Genomic DNA, 16,969 nt, shown 5'->3' with positions numbered 1-16,969 from the left:
AGCCAATTTGGTGATCGTTAAAGCCCTCAAACTTGCATTTTTCTGTTATATACCTGAACCGGACAGAATTCAGTCCGTCAGATTTGTTTTTCGATTTTGAGGGCCTTAACGATCACCAAATTGGCTGAAATTTTGCAGAGATGATCTACACAAGATGATCTAGATATGTCTAGAAGGAAGTTTGAAGAAATTCGATCGGGAATTGATGCAAAAATAAAAATCCGCACCAAAAAATCGGTGCGGACGTCCGCAGCTTAGAAATCTATATATATATATATTATATGTATAGACACACCAATAATTGATCGAAGGATCGTTCCTACCGTGTGTGAACCGTGTACGTAGTAGTGAGTCTACGTCTACCCAATGCAATATATCTAATAAACAACTAGATTACTAGTTAATCCGGTACATGATTAGTACTAAACTAATACCGAAGCAGTGATGCTTTAAACATGCCAATATGAAGTTTAGGATACTCTTTACAATGTTGAGTTACTGTGCGAGTGGTAGGCCTTCAAACATCTAACTCTTTTTAAAATAAACCTAGTTATGGGTTTTGGGATGAGTTGCACCTTTTTCTCGAAATAGGATGGACTTGCACCTAATGATCAAAAGCGATGGAGCTACACCTAACCAGTGAAAAAGAGCAGTCAAATACTTTCCCGTTGGATACAGATATAAATCTCAATTTATCCTACTAGTAATTACACATGAAACAAAGAATAAAAACTTTTTTAGTTTGAAACAAAAAATACTAATAATTCAACCTTACATGATTTAGAGTTTTTCCTCTGACCGTGATATAAAATTATTGGATGAAATGTGAAATGATTGTATCCTTTAACCGAGATTCACCATTGATGAGTTGCTTGTACCAAACGTTAGGAAATGAGAGATCGAAGTCCCCTAAATGGATAGTAGGTTTCGACCTTGGACTCGATCTCAACGGTTCAGTTTGTAGGCACGAACCAAAAATCTTTTCCTATTTCCTAAAATTGAAACTGGTAAAAGTGTATAAAAACCGCTCTTTTCGGTTAACCTACACATTGTTTGGTTTCAGTGCGGTTTCGGTCAAAATACTTGTTATCCGTAATACTTTTCGCACTTCACTAAAGAACATAAAATTGAAAAATATCAAAGCTAGTAAACTATAAGTTCAATCTTCAAATAAGTTGCTCTAATGGGTCCAAACAAGTAATTGAAAAGAAAAGGAAAGCTAAAGTTTATACATTATTCATTTGATGCCACCAACATTCATAACAAAAGGGAAGACTACATTGGAGGATATTATGTTATACTTAGACACTTAGAGATCATAACCGCAGTGTGTAGAATCCTACATATGTAATCCATAACCAATAAGAACATTACCGCTAATGTAGAATTAAGTATTAATAGTTAAGTGAATATATGTCGGTTTCGTTCAGTTTGATATTTTGGATGCACCTAGTGATTTAACCAGTGATTTGGATGCACCAGTGAAAGTCTTGCCTCACACTGTTCTCTTATAACCGTCGCCTCTATATCCTCCAATGGTCTTCTATCCGACCATAACATACGATCAGATGCAGCAAATTGACCAACCAGAGCTTGGATCGCGATGCGCAAAGAGGCCAAAATTGACCCATAAGCCTTGACTAAGACAACTCCTTGCCTCGCTAGTATGATCTAGCATCGATGGCAAGAGAACCGCCGTTGACAATGCCTCCGCTAATAGAAAACTGAAGCTAATTATACCATAGTTAGAACAAGCATATAAACACAAGATCAACACATGTAGAACTTAAGACTTACCAGCGTTGTTAATGGAGATCGCCATGTCTGAAAGCCTACGTCTTCTGATCTCTCTCACAATGTGCTCCTTAGATGGGATAGGGACTGAATGCGTCTTATGATGAGATCAGAGACTTATGCTCGTGTATTTATAGTGATCAACTAGTGCCTTGCCCATTAAAGTTTCCTAGTTGATCTATAAGATTTACCAAAGATTACAAGAATCATATCAGAAGATATTATGGATTCCTTATTCAATATGTAAACTATATATTATTTACACCAATATTACATTCCTTATACAACTCGTAATACTTTAGATTAGGCTTAATCAATTGCTTGAACTAAAAGTCACATAATATTGTTAAAGTCCATAATAATCTTTCATCCGCCTCCTCGGATCAAACTTCCCCTTACAATACTAGATATGAGCTTGAAGCATCGACACTTCACCGCCTCGATCCGACCCGACCCGAACTGGGAGAAGCTTCCCTCTAAAACGATCAACTTTGACACCCGTCGACGCCACCTTACTTGCTTCTTTGGAACCACGTGTTAAACGCCCTGCTAATAAGATACTCGTATTGGCATTAGAAACGAGCAACAACTAGACGGGACAAAACCGGTTCCAAGACCGGAGGTGGTGCAAAGGGAGAGAAAAAACCGAATCACCCGATTTTGGTGAAGGTTCACTACCACTAAACTCATCGAATATGATTTGAGCTAAATTCTTATAGGTAGTGCTAGATGGTCTTAATATGGCTTACGATTTATGGTTTTAATCCTATGTGGCATGTCATGTCACATAGATACATAATCAATTTAATAAATCATGTCATTTCATTCTTAGGTAAAAATACAATCTTGACCTTAATAATTAATTGATGCTACATACTGATATGAAATATTTTCTTACCATTTTAATATAGATGCGTATATACCAAATTTAATTAATTTATTCATAATATTGACCTAGTTAATTAATAATCATACCAAGTTAGGCTTTTATACCATAAATCAATTTCGTAAATTTATTAAAATTTCCTTCTATCTTTATGAATCGAAATTTAGTTCCATTTTAATATTTTATTTTTGCAGTTTAAAATTATGATATCTATATATAAGCCATATTCTTTATCGAATTTTTAAAATAAAAAAAATAGAAAAATCTCTAATGAATTTCTTTTGGATGATTATGTATATATATACTTTATTTTGGACGAATTATATATATATATAAATTTTTTCCTGGACGAAATTATTTTTTCTTGGACAAATTATATATGTATGTATATATTTCATAAGAATTCATGTTTTTGAACAAGCATTCTCATAAATATATGTATTAATTTTTACACTATATGTTAAGTTCAATCTAAGCATGATAGTGATGAAAAGGAAAAAGAAAGAAAATGCTAGAAATATATATATATATATATATATTTTTTAATTATAAAAGAAAGACAAAAAATTTGTCTCTTAATAAAAAGACAGAATAATTTACAACCATTGGATTTGGAAGGATATGATTGTATTTTTGCTTAAGAATGATATGTCATAATCTTTTTAATTGATGATGTGTTTAGATGATATAACATACCACGTAAGATTAAGACCACAAATCTTAAGCTTTATTAAAACCCATAATCATTCTCCATTCTTGTATTGTTTCTTGCCCCAAGAGATGAACAACCTTCCTAAACAAATGGATGAATAGTTGCTCACCCAGAGACGGAGGATAGTTTTAGGGTCTTTGGGCCACAGCCCAGGTAGTTTTAATTGATTTTGATAGTTAGGCTTACAACTCAGCTAATGAACATGTATAAAACATAAATGTTATGCTTTGTAGCCTACCCAATTCCCATAAATTGTATTTAGCTACATAACTAATTAACCAGAAAAATGAAAAATAAAATAAAATCCAGTGAAATTCATAATAGTTTATAGTTTTGAATTATGTAATTTTCTTTTTCCTATTACACTTCTCATTACCAACCTGTTTTTTCTTTCCTTTTTTTCATGTATGAACGATATAAATTCACTATTTAATCTATTTTTATTTATTAAAATATTTTTGTCATATAAAAGAAAATTTTAACCCAGCCTAAATTGAAATTCTGGCTCTCACCCCCTTGCCCCCTAACCCCTATGCCCAAATGGATCACCATGCTCTAAATTTGGTCTCTACTAGTTTGCAATTTGTGAGATAATAACATTTTGTTTAGGATTCCCCGGCCCCCACACCATTTATAAATTTATAAAAGCTCCACATTTTTTCCAAACTATCTGACCTCACTGAATGCGTTCTTCTCTTATAAATACCTCCCCACTGTAACGACCCTTACTCCAAAACATCACCACCAGCTCCTCTCTCAGCTTCTTATATTGCCTTCTTCAACCTCTCCTCTTCACTTTCTCCATCGTCTCCTCCAGTCTTGCATGGCAGTGAGCTTCTTGAGGCACGAGGTATCCGACCTCTGTCTAGCCAAGCCGGCTCTGAGGTCCCTCTCCATCTCCGCCACCGTCGCCCATGCCTTAGAGGCCCTCAAAACCTCTGAAGAGAACTTCCTCAGCGTCTGGGATTGCAACCACCACTCCAACACTACCCTCGCCGGCGATCAGTGCCGCTGTGTTGGGAAGGTCTGCATGGTCGATGTGATATGCTACCTTTCTCAAGATGCTAACCTCTTGTCTCCCTCCGCTGCTCTCAAAGCACCCGTCTCTGAAATCATGACAGAGACTGCAGGAACTGTTATGCATGTTGAGCCTTCTTGCAGGTACTTAACCAATCCAACTCAAAAGTTATTCTTTTCCTTAAAATTCTTGGCTTTTCTTCAGCCTTTTCCTTTTATGTTCCAACTTCCAACTCATTGATCTCTGTTTCCCCTGTTTTCAGCTTACTAAAAGCCATTGATTTAATGCTCCAAGGAATCCAGAACCTGGTGGTACCAATCCAAACCAGACAAAGCCTCAGTTCAAGAAGAAAGCAACACCCAAAACTCATCAACAGCAACACAAGCACCATCCACAACGGCCAAGAGTTCTGCTGGCTCACACAGGAAGACGTAGTCCGGTTCCTCCTCAACTCAATCGGGGTCTTCTCACCCCTTCCTGCTCTCTCCATCGACTCACTCGGCCTCATCAACACTGTTGACATCTTGGCCATCAACTACCACTCTCCAGCGAGCTCCGCCGTCCAGCTCATAACTCAGTCGCTGACGCAACAAACTTCAGTGGCTGTTGTTGACGTTGATGGGGTGTTGATCGGCGAGATCTCACCTTTTACACTTTCCAGCTGTGACGAGTCGGTGGCTGCAGCCATAGCCACTCTATCATGTGGAGAGCTCATGGCCTACATTGACTGTGGAGGACCCCCTGAGTACTTGATCAAAATTGTGACTGAGAGACTCAAAGAGAGGAAGTTACAAGGAGCTTTGGAGAGTTACTCATCAAGTACTTCAAGTTCCAGTTCAACAATGTTTTCTTCTTCTTCATCATCAGATGAGGAGTCCTCTGTGTCTCCAAGTAGTACCAGAATGGTGAGGTCTGGGAGGTTCAGCAGGTCAAATAGCTACTCAGCTAGAATGGTGAGGAGGGCTGAGGCCATAGTGTGTCATCCCAAGAGCTCATTGGTGGCTGTGATGATTCAGGCAATTGCTCACAGAGTGAATTATGTTTGGGTTATTGAGGATGATTGTAGCCTTGTGGGGATTGTCACATTTTCTGGGATGCTAAAGGTTTTCAGGGAACATTTAGAAACCATGGGCTAGAATGTGGAAGAGGGTTTTTGATCATGTTTTGAGGTTTGTGTGGATGTGAATAGAGGAGAGAAATCTTAGTGCTCAAATTATCAAGTTTGGCTTGTAATGTTTGGGGACCTGGGATTTGTATGATGCTGTATGTGAGAATTGAGATCTTTTTCTTCTTTTCCAGATGGATCTTGATTTTGCCTCTTTTGGCATTTTCATTATACTTTTTGAGGAGACAAAGTCATGCTTAGGCAGATCCTTAAAACTTTCAGCATGTTTAGTCCCTTTCTTTTCTTTGCTTGATTTGGGCATAGTTCTATGTTTTGTTATGTGAAGTTGATTATGTCATGGATTCTCAAAGTTTCTGGTTCATAAACAATCAAGAAAGTTCAACAAATGAATTCTGGTTCTGAAAGATTTTTGTCTATGGGAGAAGATTTGTCAAACTTGAGTGATGCCAGCTCATGGGACATGTGGCCTCTTTAATACTACAATATATACATGTGTAAACACATCAAAGAAACTAAGAAAATCACTATTTTTCTTTGTCTCAATCATTGTTCATTTCCCACATTGTCCTCAGCTCTCTGGCATTTGCAAATTCCCAAGTGAGAGCAGAGAGCCAGAGACTAAACTCATGGAATTGGAATTGTATGGTAATGCCAACATTTGCAGCAGATGAATGTGTCATGCTGCTACTGATAATCCTTATATATGTTGCTTACAGAAATATACAAAAGAGCAGCAACTAGAAAGACAAAGATCATATGGTGGTGAGTGCCATGATTCAGAAGTATATCTGACGTTTCAACACCTAAGAACCTCACAAACTTCGAAGCATGGTTTAAAATGAGTCATTTTTTCAGGTGCTATTACTGCTATCCTTTATAACTTGCTTTCTGTAGATTTTGGAAAGTTAAAGACCATTGAGAAATTTGATTGAAGACCAATCCATCAACAAAAAGGGCACATATTCATTGCTGCTACTCAACTACTCAAGAGTGGACAACTGGATTTACCCGTTAACATTCAAAGCTTATGAATTCTTGTTCATAATTTGAAAAGGCCAGAAGCTGGTGAAGTTTGATCAGGGTAACTATCAAAGCTGGCAGCTGGTAGGTACTGTCTCATAATCACCCTCATTTGTACTGCCTAAATCAATACCGAAAAGGACTGGGAACTGAAAAATGTACCTCCTTTCTGTTTCTGAAATAAAATCCAAGAGGTCCAAAGAGACCTGTACAAGAGGTTAAAACTCCAAATGGTATGAATGATCTGTATATCATACTTGTTTTTATTTATTTATTTATTATTATTTTTTTATTGAGAAAACAGACAAAAAAGAGAAAAAAGACTGTATATCATACTTAGAAATATAATTTAGCAATTAGTACGTGGAGATTAGACAGCCAGATCATTCTGACGCATTTAGCAAGTGGGTTTCCTAAGGTAAGTATAGAAGTGTCAAACATCAGTTACCTTCAGACTGTCTGTATTACTATGGATGTATATGAATAAAACTATTTGGGCTATATACTTGGGAGACTGAGTACGTTCCAGAACACACCATATACTTGCTCATATCTTCTATATCGGTGATGCAGCATTACTCCTAGGCTATATCTCCCATCTTCATCATATCACTTTCTCTGTCTCAACTTATTTGTTTACAGTTTACCTGATGGGGATTGCTGATCATTTGAGCTCTTAACCATAGAAATATAAACGAAAATATGTGAAATATGAAAAAGCGAGACTGAAATCCCTCTTGTACCTTAGTGGTAAAGCAAGTAACCAACTCCGTGTGATACAATTGGTACATTCAAATATTGACGACTAGTTCCTATGTTTTGAGGGATTAAGCATATATATATGTGGAATAGTTCGTGGTGCTCTTACTGCTCTACTCTGCCTTTGGTTATTTGTAGTTTGTACCAAGTACTCCAGGAATCCACAAGCTATAACCAGTCTTTTTTATGGATAGGGTTGTGTGTGTTGGTATTATGGTATGGATGATGAGAAGGACCAGTAATTAAAAGACTCTTCTTCAACATTGTAAATACAAATCCAAATAAGCACAAAAAAGAAAGCTCAATCATTTTATAACTAGTCAACCCTGGAATGAGTTGTTAAAGACTTCAAGTCCAGAAACTTACAGATGCAAAGTTGAAGGCAACTGAAGGAAGCATTATTGGTCGCACTATGCAGCTTACAGATCAAACTCAATGGTCCATGAAGCCGCAACACTCTTAAGGAATCTAGTTCCCAAAACAAAATACACAAAATATCGAAAACAAAAACCACTATCGTGTTACACACATAGCACACTACTGATACAGAAACTATTTACCTACTTACACAGTTACAAGTTTGTTGACAATCTTTAGAGCAAGTTTGTAGACAAACTCTTACGAAAGTTTGTTGACGATTTCTTAATATGCTGGTGGAAAATCTAATGGTGTTCTCTTTGGAAAGAAAATCATACTATTCCATAAAACAGATGCCATCTTCCTGATGTCAGAGGGTTTCGGAATTAAGATCAACCTCATCAGTCATTTCTTCTATAAAAATTTCAGTTGGTTTGAGGCATGCTCTCAGTGTATCGTGCCCAAGTTGTGCTCTTTCATTATCTCCAAATCCAAAGAGTTGTCCAGAGTTAGTGATAGCAACAGTATGGTAGAGGCCAGTGCTAATCTGGGAAACATGATGAGGTCTTAAGCTATCAAGGATTCGAGGGCTCAAGATTTTGTCAGATAGTCCCCTGTCTGTAAACCCAAGGCTACCAAACCCCATCCAACCACAACCATATACTAAACCATCATCCATCAGAACAAAGGTCTTCCGTTTTCTTGCACACACCTAGAAAAATAGTATGTGATTAGAGCAGAGCTACGGATTCAGAATAAAAGTGCCTCCTGAGCAGGTATTTGGTTAAAAGTGCCTCCACACATATTTTGTTTAAAATTATGTTTAAAAGTGCCTCCTGAGCAGGTACTTGGTTAAAAAAATGCATATTTGGTTCTTTTTAACAGGTATCAAGTTTTGGAACACCAAGTTTCTTTTTGTGTATGTAGTATTGCATCTCTTTTTTACAATTTGGGCCAACCTAGCACATCAAGGAATAAAATAACACAAATTTATCAAAGGAATGGAGACAAACCTGCACGGCAAGCTGGCTTTGAACTCTGCTCAAGAGTTCCGGGGTGGTCTTGTCAATCTCATCCCCATGGCCTAATGCACCACAGTACCCTTTACCCCAGGTATATACCTGCAATAACCGTAGAAAAAGTTAGAATGGTTTGTCTCAGAATTCAAATGCGTGCCATGCAAAAGCATAAAATATGGAAAGTTCATCTTTGGTTTAGAAACTAACAAATCCACTGGAATCAAGTGCCACTGCATGCTCGTCACCAGCAGAGACTCGAACTACATGAATACCCTTCCTTCTAAATGATTGGATTGCACGAGGTTGGAACTCATGATGTTGCTCTCCATGGCCGAGACAGAAATTAGAACCTGTCCCAAAAGAGTATACTACTCCATTGTCAGTTACAGCTAGGACGTAGCTCGGACCAGCAGCAATCTGTACTATGGAGCCAATTTGCTTGAGAAATTCAATAAGTTTGGGAGTTGGCCTATCTGTAATGTCTCCATGTCCAAGTTGTCCATGTGTATTGGATCCACATGTATAAACATGGCCTTGCCTTGTAAGGAAAGCTGTAAAATTAAGCCCTGCAACTACCTAAAACAAGTTGTGGGAAGAAGGTTTTACTGTATGTCGTCAAAGAGGGGAGAACAAAGAGGAAATTGAAGAAATGAAGTTCTAAGACAACTCAAAAGGATACAACACTATGTATGCATCGAGATCAGTGGGAAAAAAGAGTCTATTATTGCATCATTAATAGAATAGAAACATTGACTCCAGTTTCAGAAATTGATGATGTGAAATTGAGGATAGTAAATTTTAAGGATGAATGACAGAAATGCATCAGAAGAATGATCAGAACTAGACCTTTAGGTACTCTACATTCATAATACTATACCATCGTGACAACACATCAAATTGCACAATCAATTCAATGACAGTATCATGTTACTGATATGAGAGGTCAAGACTCTACCATAACTTCCAGTAGTAAAAAGTCTATATCATTTGATCACTTAAGCACTGTATTCAAAACCAAATTATCAAGTACTTATAACAATGCTGATAAAACCCACCTGCTTGCAAGGTATTCCCTTCATTGCCTCTACGAGCCTAGGCCTAAATATTGGCCGGTTTGTATCTTTATGCCCACAACAAGATGACGAATTGTCCCCACATGTGAAAACCTGTATCATTAACAGGCATGGTATGCATGATTATACAGACAATATACCAACTTGAACTCATAGTAGAATAAGTCAATGTCAACAGCAGGATGATCATGCACAACTTCCACAGGAGCAACAAGATACATAATGACCAGATCAAGGAAACTATTAGAAGGCTTAGAGTAATCTTAAAATATAAGATATGGAAATTACTAGATTATTAGATATCGATAGTCGAATGGAGACATATTAAATGGCATATAGTTCCAGCAAGTAGTCATGTTAAGACTTACGACTAGATTACTAGATATAGATAGTAGAATGGCGACCAAATTCTAAACCAGGTTTCATGATGAGATCTTCCAGGCTAACACACATTTGCCTCGACATTTCTATACCTATCTCCACGATAATCTATCATCACAAGAAGACCCCCAAGTCATGGGTGTCATAATGTTCCTAAACATCTATGAAAGCGTAAAACAGAAAGAAAAAAATTGGAATTTTCAGTTTGTATATATAACTGTATAGTTTCAAATAAGAACACAGGAATATTATTACTTTTGAATTTATGTTTCAGGTAAAACGATTCCATGTAAAGGACCAGTCTCTATTACTGCCTTCTCTATGATGTTAAATTGACAGAGTCTAAACCCATATTTTTTATTTCCCTAGTTTTAGCCATCATTTCCCCAATAAAAAAATTTATCATCTGACATTAAAATCATTCATCATTCATTGCTAAGGACAAACATGACATCACCAAAGTTGCTTCAGTTCAAAATAAGGTAGAGCAGTGATGACTCAGGAGAAGATACGTACTCACCTCTCCGGAATGCATAACAAAAGCAGCATGGTTCTGGGAGGCTGAGACTTGGACAACATGTGCTCGAGATGGAAAACTAATCCGGGTAAATGTCACACATAGTTTAGTCTTGGCACCTTGGCCAAGAACACCACACAAGCTGGAACCACACGAGTAGACTGATGAATTGCTTATAAGCAAAGTGTGATACCTTCCAGTGGTAATATGCATCTGCTGATATGAACAATATTAATAAACAAATCTTTGTTGCCATTGACCGAACTACATTGAGGCCAAGGGGTGCCATGGTACCCCTGTAAATTTTTAAACTTGGGTATTTTGCATTAGAAATCAAGAGGTTAGATATAATTAGAAGTAAAAGCTTCCTAATTTGTAAGGTTTGGCCCCCAATTCCTTTCCTATTAAACCATAAACACCATCATTTGTTGTTAATAAGTTTAATAATTTAATTTATTTCTTCTACCTTTAATCAACTCTTGTCATATACTCTATTCATAATCAATTCAATAATGAATTTCTTTTTTCTCATTCTATAATCCAATCCATATATTGAGTAACTATGGTGTCACATGTCCAATATACAAAAGTTAATTACCTTTATATATTGTATTCATATACAGTTATTCAATTTTCAATTACTATATATTTTTACTTTGTAACTCGGCGCCCCCTTAGTATATAATCCTGGTTCCGCCCCTGTTTGTTGCAGCATTTAGCAAAAGGACCAGAAAATATTACTAAAACTTAACTAGTACTCTAGTAGCATAAAATTATGAAGAATATTTTAACATGAACAATCTCACACATCTGAAAAGAAGAAACTGAAATACTATTCAGATGTTCATTTTATTTGCAAAGAAAACTGAACCATGTGATCTCTGCTGTCAAATCCCATTCCAAATGGTCAGGCTATGGCAACCAATTCTGTATATATTACTGTTCCTGGTTGTTTTCAAATCTATATCTTATTCTCATTTTACTTCAAATAAAAAGACAGTTAGAGAATTTCTGAAAATGATAACATGTATTGGCAGATAATATCCTAAATAAAAAGTAACCAGAAAATTCTACTTGCTAGTATTAACATAAGCAAGATAATGGAATGCCACACAATAGAGGCAGGTTCTGTTCTGAATCTTTCAAGTGCATATCAGCTACTATAAAGGTAAAAGATAAAGAGACTATAACAACTTCGTGCAAGGCAAAATGGGAATCAAACGACAATGGATTAAATTGACTACTTCCTGCAGATATACTACTAATTCATTCATAACCAACTCAAAATTTAAAAACAAGAAAATAGTACATTGCCTGCTGAAGTCTCCACCATGTCAGATGATTGTTCCACAGATTGCAAGAACCTCAAAATCCGCTTCCAATTCCCACCACACCGATCAAACAGCACTGTCTGAGCATTCTTCTCCATCTTAGCATATACAGAATGCGACACACACAGCTGAAACGCTGTGTAATCTACCAATGACCGAAACTTATGAGGATACAACCCCTGACTTCCACCAAACGTCCTAGAAGTCGTCTCTAAATGCAAAAGATCAACAGCACTAAGCCTCCCGGAGCACAAGATTTCCAAAACCAAATGTGTCGGCAAGTCCTCAATCGTAACAGGCCTATATCCCGCCATTATAAACAGACCAATAATACCGAAAATTTGTTGAATTCACAGCACTAGGGGAGCAGGGAGTGTCAAATTTTGAGGCGAAATCTGAGGCAATTAAGGCAAGGGATGGAATACAAGAAGGGAGGGCTGGATGAAAAGTTATTTACAGATTTTGGATCCAGTGATTGGAAATAAAACATCAGAAGGGTGATTCAATATCAGATGAGTATCAATGTCACCTTTACCTGCACAACAATTGGAGTAAAAAGAAACAATCAACACAACAGTAATGAATTGACAAAAACTCAAAACGCTCCAATTGTAATCGGAATTGAATGAAATGAAATAGTAACGGAAAACTTTACCAAGAAGGAAAAGTGTGGGATTGGAAATTGGAGCTCCGAGCAAGTTGTGAATAAAGCTCTTGGGGTAATGGGGTGTCGACTTTTTGGACAAGAGAGGAAAAGGGGAAGAGAAAAGTAGGTGGGTTATGAGCTCTGTTTATGGGGTATGATGAGGCTTGGTGTGTGTATGTATATATGTTTGTTAAAGGAAACCCACCACTAAATTAAAGAAATGGGTTTAAAGTTTGAATATTTAGGGGAGAATGAGTGTGATGGAATATGAAATGAGAAAGCAGAGCAGAAGAGAGGAGGAGGAGGAAGAAGAAGAAAGAGGTGTGTGATTGGATGGGTGATGGGTTTGTAACTTCGTATGTTGTTCTTGTTTCTCAGCTGTCGCGGATTTGATGACACGTGGAGGGCGGTGGGTGCTTCCAAAATTCAAACCTCCAGGTCACCATGTTGAGTACTTTTTTTTTTTGGTCGAGACTTGAGAGTGAGTTCTGGCTCACATGGCACTAGTCAATACTGCCGGACTACTTTCGATTGGGTGCACGGCAGCACACGCGCCGCCGTGAGATTATTATTTTTGATCAGACCAAACGGTACTAGGCACCGCCGTGGGATTTTCACCTTAAGTTTTCTGATATATATATATAGTCCGTTTCAGATACGGACGTCCGCACCGTTTTACGGTGCGGATTTCCTTTCGTTCGCCACTGTATGGCGCTAGCGAAGACGCGCCTCCACCCCAGCGGATTCCAGCAGCTTCCCCGACCACTTTCCATCCCCGGCGAGTCTGTCGAATTCCAATTTTCCGACCAGATTGACTTTGTTTGAAGTTTTGGGTGATCTGGCCGGAAAACTGGAATTCGGCGGACTCGCCGGAGATGGAAAGAGGTCGGGGAAGCTGCTGGAGTCCGCTAGGGTGGAGGCGCGCCCTCGCCGGTGCCGTACAGTGGCGAAAGGAGGGACATCCGCACGGTGCGGACGTCCGCACCTGATAACGTATGTATATATATATATTAGTCTGGCACGATTTCATTGTTCCATATAAATTTTATTCCTTACTAGTTCTTCTAAGTCTTTTACTTTTTTATCCCCTAAAGATCAGCCCAAATTCGAGTAATATTTCCGGCTCGAACAATTTCATGACAATGTGTCTTGAAAATCCGGAACTAGATAATAGTAGTCGGAGAGCGTTGCTTATTTGCTTTTGATTGCAACCGAGCACCCTATGGGAGTCGCTAAGTCAAATATGGGCGGATTTTCAAGGGGCTGGCTCGGACGAGAAAACGGTTTGATTTAGTTTGCAACAACCTCTCTAGTCTCCACTAATAAGAACTAGGACAATAGTGCAGCTTGTAGAGAAAAGACTACTTTAAGACAATATATATAATCAAGGTCTAAAGCAGCGATGAACAACTAATTGCTCTATGTAAGAGACAAACTTTGAGAAGATCATTGTGATTATAATGAAATGCACCATTCTCAAGCTTGGATTCCGTTATTAATCTAAATTCTAAACAAAGCCGGCTGTGGTGCACTCCCATATGGCTGGAATATGACCAGAAGATACAGGATCCATTAAACAAACTCTCCTCACCATTCAAACAGATAATATACAAAAATAGATAAAATCAATCAATTTTGATTTTGTGGTTTTGTTTTCTTGAATATGGTCTGATATGAAAGCAATGTAACGGCTTGGTCAAGCCTTCACGAGGAAGTAATATTGTGAATCAAAAGCGCACACACATCGATCTCATTCTGCCAGCTATGTCAAAAAGGAAAGATATATGTAACTGAAAGAAAAAAGAACAACAAAAAAGGAGAAGGGAAGCTTCAGCTATTAGCTATTTAGCTTAACATGCAAGTTATTATTCTTTCAACTTTTGAGGATTGACGGGGTAGTACTGGCATAATAGTGGTGGTGATGATGTTTATGGTGGCAACCACGGCAGGGGTGTGGTGGTGATGACAATGGAAAGTAAAAGAAGTTGCGTTTCACAACACATTCTGGGAGATCTACAGACGGTACGTACGTACGTGATTCCTTGTCAGCAGAAGTGTTGGAACTTTGCAAGCAATTCCCTTGATTGCCTCTACAAGCCTAGACCTAAATAATGGCCGGTTTGTATATTTATGCCAACAACAAGATGGTGAATTGTCCTCACATGTGAAAACCTGTATCATTAACAGGTATGGCATGCATAATTATACCAGACAATATACCTACTTGAACTCATAGTACAATATGTCAAATGTCAACACTCAACAGCAGGATGATCACGCACAACTGTTTAGAATGTTAAGCAATGTAGCTTCCATGAGAGTAACAAAGATACATAATTACCGGATCAAGGAAACTATTAGAAGGCTTATAGAATCTTGGTATATAAGATATGAAAATTACTAGATTACTAGATATCGATAGTAGAATGGAAACATGTTCAATGGCATATAGTTCCAGCAAGTAGTCATGTCAAGACTTAAGACTAGATTACTAGACATAGATGGTAGAATGGCGATCAAATTCTAAACCAGGTTTCATGATGAGATCTTCCAGGCTAACACACATTTCGCCTCGACATTTCTATGCCTATCTCTACGATAATCTATCATTGCAAGATCACCCCCAAGTCAAGGGTGTCATAATGTTCCTAAACATTTATGAAAGCGTAAAACAGAAGGAAAAAAATTGGAATTTTCAAATTGTATATATAACTGTATAGCTTCAAATAAGAACGCAGGAATATTATTGCTTTTGAGTTCATGTTTCAGGTGGAACGATTCCATGTAAAGGACCAGTCTCTATTACTGCCTTCTCTATGATGTTAATTGACAGAGTCTAAACCCATATTTACGCATTATCATCTGACATCCAAATCATTCATCATTCACTGCTGAGGACAAACATGATATTACCAAAGTTGTTTCAGTTCAAAATAGGGTAGAGCAGTGATGACTCAGGAGCAGATACGTACTAACCTCTCCGGATTGCATAACAAAAGCAGCATGGTTCTGGGAGGCTGAGACTTGGACGACATGTGCTCGACATGGAAAACTAATCCGGGTAAATGTCACACATAGTTTAGTCTCGGGACCTTGGCCAAGAACACCACACAAGCTGGAACCACACGAGTAGACTGATGAATTGCTTATTAGCAAAGTGTGATACCTTCCAGTGGTAATATGCATATGCTGATATGAACAATATTAATTAACAAATCTTTGTTGCAGCATTTGGCAAAAAGGACTACAAAACATTACTAAAATTATGAAGAACATTTTAACATCAACCAATAATCAAGCAATCTCACACATCTAAAAAGAAGAAACTCAAATAATATTCAGATATTTGTTTTATTGGCGAAAAAAATTAAACCATGTGATATGCTGTCAGATCCCTTTCCAAATTGGCAGATAAGATCCTAAGATTAATAGTAACAAGCAAATTCTACTGGCTAGTATTAACATAGGCAAGATAATGGAACACAATAGAGGCAGGTTCTGTTCTGAATCTTTCATGTGCATATCAGCTACTATAAAGGTGAAAGAAAAGGAGACTATAACAACTTCTTGCAAGGCAATATGGGAATCAAATGACAATATGTACATTACCAACTTCGTGCAGATATAATACTAATTCAGATCATAAGCAACTCGAAATTTAAAAACAAGAAAATAGTACATTGCCTGCTGAAGTCTCCACCATGTCAGACGATTGCTCCACAGTTTGCAAGAACCTCAAAATCCTTTTCCAATTCCCACCGCACCGATCAAATAGCACTGTCAGCATTCCCCTCCATCTTAGCATATACAAAATGCAACACACAGCTGAAAAGCCGCATAATCTACCAATGACCGAAACTTATGAGGATGCTGATGGGTCAGTCCCTCCTTAATTGGAGGTTGAAATTCATGTGGTGTTTACTGCATGAGGAAAGCATTTGTTGCTGTAGCCTTGGTGACCCATTCAATGAAAACAAGGCTGCTTGCTATAGGAATAGCAAAGTGGGTGCAGTATATTTTGAAAGGTAAGAAACAAAGCTATAAGCTTAGGGTGGTGGTGGCAGTAATCTTTGAAGATGGAGGAAGACAAACATTTATGAGCATGAAGACATTGAGCATGAATCATGGAAGAAACTTGACTTTTCTTCCCTTGCATGTTACATATGGAATGCATGGCTTGTGCATGAAACCATTTGCCTATATAAAGGCATGAAAGCTTGCAGCAAAAGAACCCAAGGCAGAGTCACAAACAAAATAGAGAGAGTTTGTGATAGTTGTAGTGTGATCCTCACTTGAGTGATTAGTGAGAAGAAAAATTCCTCTTGAGAGA

General features: G+C 37.7%; 2 protein-coding genes across 2 annotated transcripts; one reads left to right on the top strand and one right to left on the bottom strand.

Moving 5' to 3' along the window:
* Window positions 1–4,125: 4,125 nt before the first annotated feature.
* LOC101303300 (CBS domain-containing protein CBSX5-like) lies at window positions 4,126–5,708 on the top strand. The gene is made up of 2 exons (XM_004291608.1): window positions 4,126–4,553; window positions 4,673–5,708. Exons 1-2 carry the CDS (start codon window positions 4,216–4,218, stop codon window positions 5,544–5,546), a joined length of 1,212 nt encoding a protein of 403 aa, XP_004291656.1. The 5' UTR covers window positions 4,126–4,215; the 3' UTR covers window positions 5,547–5,708.
* A 1,897-nt stretch (window positions 5,709–7,605) lies between these two features.
* LOC101303007 (E3 ubiquitin-protein ligase HERC2-like) lies at window positions 7,606–12,961 on the bottom strand. The gene is made up of 7 exons (XM_004291607.1): window positions 12,649–12,961; window positions 11,972–12,528; window positions 10,666–10,875; window positions 9,747–9,857; window positions 8,899–9,267; window positions 8,686–8,793; window positions 7,606–8,384 (listed from the first exon to the last, which is right to left on the bottom strand). Exons 2-7 carry the CDS (start codon window positions 12,305–12,307, stop codon window positions 8,043–8,045), a joined length of 1,476 nt encoding a protein of 491 aa, XP_004291655.1. The 5' UTR covers window positions 12,308–12,528; window positions 12,649–12,961; the 3' UTR covers window positions 7,606–8,042.
* Between the last annotated feature and the right edge of the window lie 4,008 nt (window positions 12,962–16,969).

The sequence above is a fragment of the Fragaria vesca genome, linkage group LG2, assembly GCF_000184155.1.
Source record: "Fragaria vesca subsp. vesca linkage group LG2, FraVesHawaii_1.0, whole genome shotgun sequence".
Taxonomy (NCBI): Eukaryota; Viridiplantae; Streptophyta; class Magnoliopsida; order Rosales; family Rosaceae; genus Fragaria; species Fragaria vesca.
The sequence above is the reverse complement of the archived record's forward strand: the minus strand, read 5'-3'. Positions and strand labels throughout refer to the sequence as shown.